This window comes from Macrobrachium nipponense, chromosome 39 (assembly GCF_015104395.2).
Source record: "Macrobrachium nipponense isolate FS-2020 chromosome 39, ASM1510439v2, whole genome shotgun sequence".
In the NCBI taxonomy this organism is placed as follows: domain Eukaryota; kingdom Metazoa; phylum Arthropoda; class Malacostraca; order Decapoda; family Palaemonidae; genus Macrobrachium; species Macrobrachium nipponense.
In genome coordinates, this window is record NC_061099.1 from 30,737,822 (window position 1) to 30,740,321 (window position 2,500).

Genomic DNA, 2,500 nt, shown 5'->3' on the forward strand with positions numbered 1-2,500 from the left:
GGATGGTCTAAATCTCTCATATGTACAAATAATGCATTCGATATTTGCCAGTTCTCACAGAATATTTGATGTTGCTTAAGACGCTGTGAAAGAGATTTGCCAGTCTGTCCGTAATAGATTTTATCACACTTTTTGCAAGGAATTTCATATATGCAGCCTGGAAGATCTTTAGGAGAATTTTTGATTACTAAACTCTTGACATTAATATTTACTGAAAACAACATTTATGTTAAAAAGCTTTAAATTCTAGGAATATTCTAAAAAACCTTTCATCATAAGGTAATTTTTAGAATGTTATGCTTACTAAATTCAAGTTTGTCATTAGTGAATAAAATGTTTTTCTAGCTCTTTTCCATGCCACATCTACAAAAGTCCTTGGGTATTTAAGTTTCAATGCAAATATCCATAAAATAGTTCACGAAAAACCTCCAGGAATTCCCTTAATAATCTCAATAATTTAGTCCCTTCTATAAAATTTACTGTAGAGGAAGAAAGAAATTGTAATTTGAATTTTCTTGATGTGTAACTGTCCATAGAAATGATAGAAATTTCACCTTTTCAGTCTTTCGAAAATCAACTAATATGCCTATTTTGTTCATTACTACTCCAATCACCATCAAAAATGTTAAATTCTCTGTTTTTTCTGGGATGTTCCTAAGGGCTTTACGTGTCTGTAGCCCGCAGTTTATTGACGCTGAAATTAAAACTATTTATGATATTGCATTGAAACTTGGTTTATTTAAACTTGATGCTTTCATAATGAAAAAAGTTGTAGATAAATATAAGCAACAAAATTAATAAATTCAGTTTTTACATGTTTTGGACTGTAAAGATACTTTGTAATTTCGGTTAGGGTCAGAATCTGTTTAAGTTTGTGACCGTGTGATATTCCGATAATCCTGGATTATCCCTTTTAATTTTTAACCCACCCTTTTGATAATTAACCATCTGGTATTCCTGATCTTGTTTGTACCTGAGGCCTTCCTCTCCGATTGTACTTTAGTAGCTCCTGACGATGTCTGAATAAAGACGAAAGCGCTTTGGATTCCTGTCTATCATTTCCCGTGGTATTCGCTTATATATATTTATATATATATATATATATATATATATATGTATATATATATATATATATATATATATATATATATATAAAATGCTTACATTACTGTAGTTAGTTATTTTAGTGATATGTTTATTTTTAATAATATGTTATACACTATAGCCGATTGTATGTCATCGATTATCATTGTACTCTAAATATATCAATTTAATTTAATTCAGTACTACCATTTATCATCGGACGTATGTTGACATGAAAAAGGTTTAAATCACGCGAGAGAGAGAGAGAGAGAGAGAGAGAGAGAGAGAGAGCAAGCTCACAAAAGCCGCATAAAATTCCCTCCCATAGCTGTGTGTCACATTGTAAAGCCTTAATTTTTTGTTTTCATTCTGCCAATTTTCAGAGAAGCCTGGAAGATGTCCGTCCCGGCTGATGGAGCCGAGTCTTTGTCCGGACGACGTAGCGATCAGTGTAACCACGACGGAGAGTGTGCTGGAGCAGCTAAGTGTTGTTCCACGGGATGTGCCGAGTCTGCGTCAGATCTATGAAGTCCAGTGAGTGTTATGATTCCTCTTTTTCTTCTTCTTCTTCTTCTTCTTCTTCTTCTTCTTGTATGTGGTAGAATTCACTCTGGACTTCACCCCGCGAAAACCACTCATTATGTCTCTTTTAGATTTTTTTTTAACTTTTTTACTTTACTCATTTTGCAGGTTATTCTTTACAATTGCAAAACGTGTTGATAAATCTTTTGATTTTTATGGGCATAAGCATCCCAGTGCTTGATTTGACAGCCGGCGAAAACCACTTATCGTTATAAATCTCTTAATATTTTTTTTTTACTTTTAATTTGACTCATTTTGCATGTCAGTGTTTACAATTGCAAAACGTTGATGGTAATGTTTCGATTTTCATGGTCGTAAGTATCAAAGTGCTTTGTTTGACAGCCGAAGCGTCATTGGATCAGTCGTAAACTCTCTCTCTCTCTCTCTCTCTCTCTCTCTCTCTCTCTCTCTCTCTCTCTCTCTATATATATATATATATATATATATATATATATATATATATATATATATATATATATATATATATATATATATATATATGTATTGCGAGTGTCGGCATACTCTTGAATTCGATGTCACTAAATTGGGCGTATACTACGCGTTTGATTTCATCATGACCCAAGCCTACTAATGTCAGCCATTGCTGCCCCGCCAATAACAACCCCACCCCCACCCCTCTCCCCAAATACGATCCCATTTTGAGAGTAATTCCCGGGTACCTGTGATCATTTGCGTCGCTTATTCGCTCGTCAACGTGAATCGCTGGACCAATTAGGTCACTCCATAATGATGCGGTTATTCCTGATTAATCGACTGTCAGGGTTTTTGTGTGTGCGTTTGCTGTCGATGTTGGTGGTGGCTGGCGAACGTTTAA

The 2,500-nt window shown here is 34.4% G+C and overlaps 1 protein-coding gene across 7 annotated transcripts in view; it reads left to right on the forward strand.

Annotated features, from left to right (window-relative positions):
- LOC135210252 (balbiani ring protein 3-like) overlaps positions 1-2,500 on the forward strand; it is a 524,789-nt gene that overhangs the window by 374,417 nt on the left and 147,872 nt on the right. For all 7 annotated transcript variants that reach the window (XM_064243101.1, XM_064243100.1, XM_064243103.1 and 4 more), the window contains one exon: positions 1,467-1,617. In XM_064243101.1, the coding sequence (XP_064099171.1) occupies positions 1,584-1,617 (34 nt within the window). In that variant the 5' untranslated portion in view covers positions 1,467-1,583. The remainder of the gene's footprint in view (positions 1-1,466; positions 1,618-2,500) is intronic.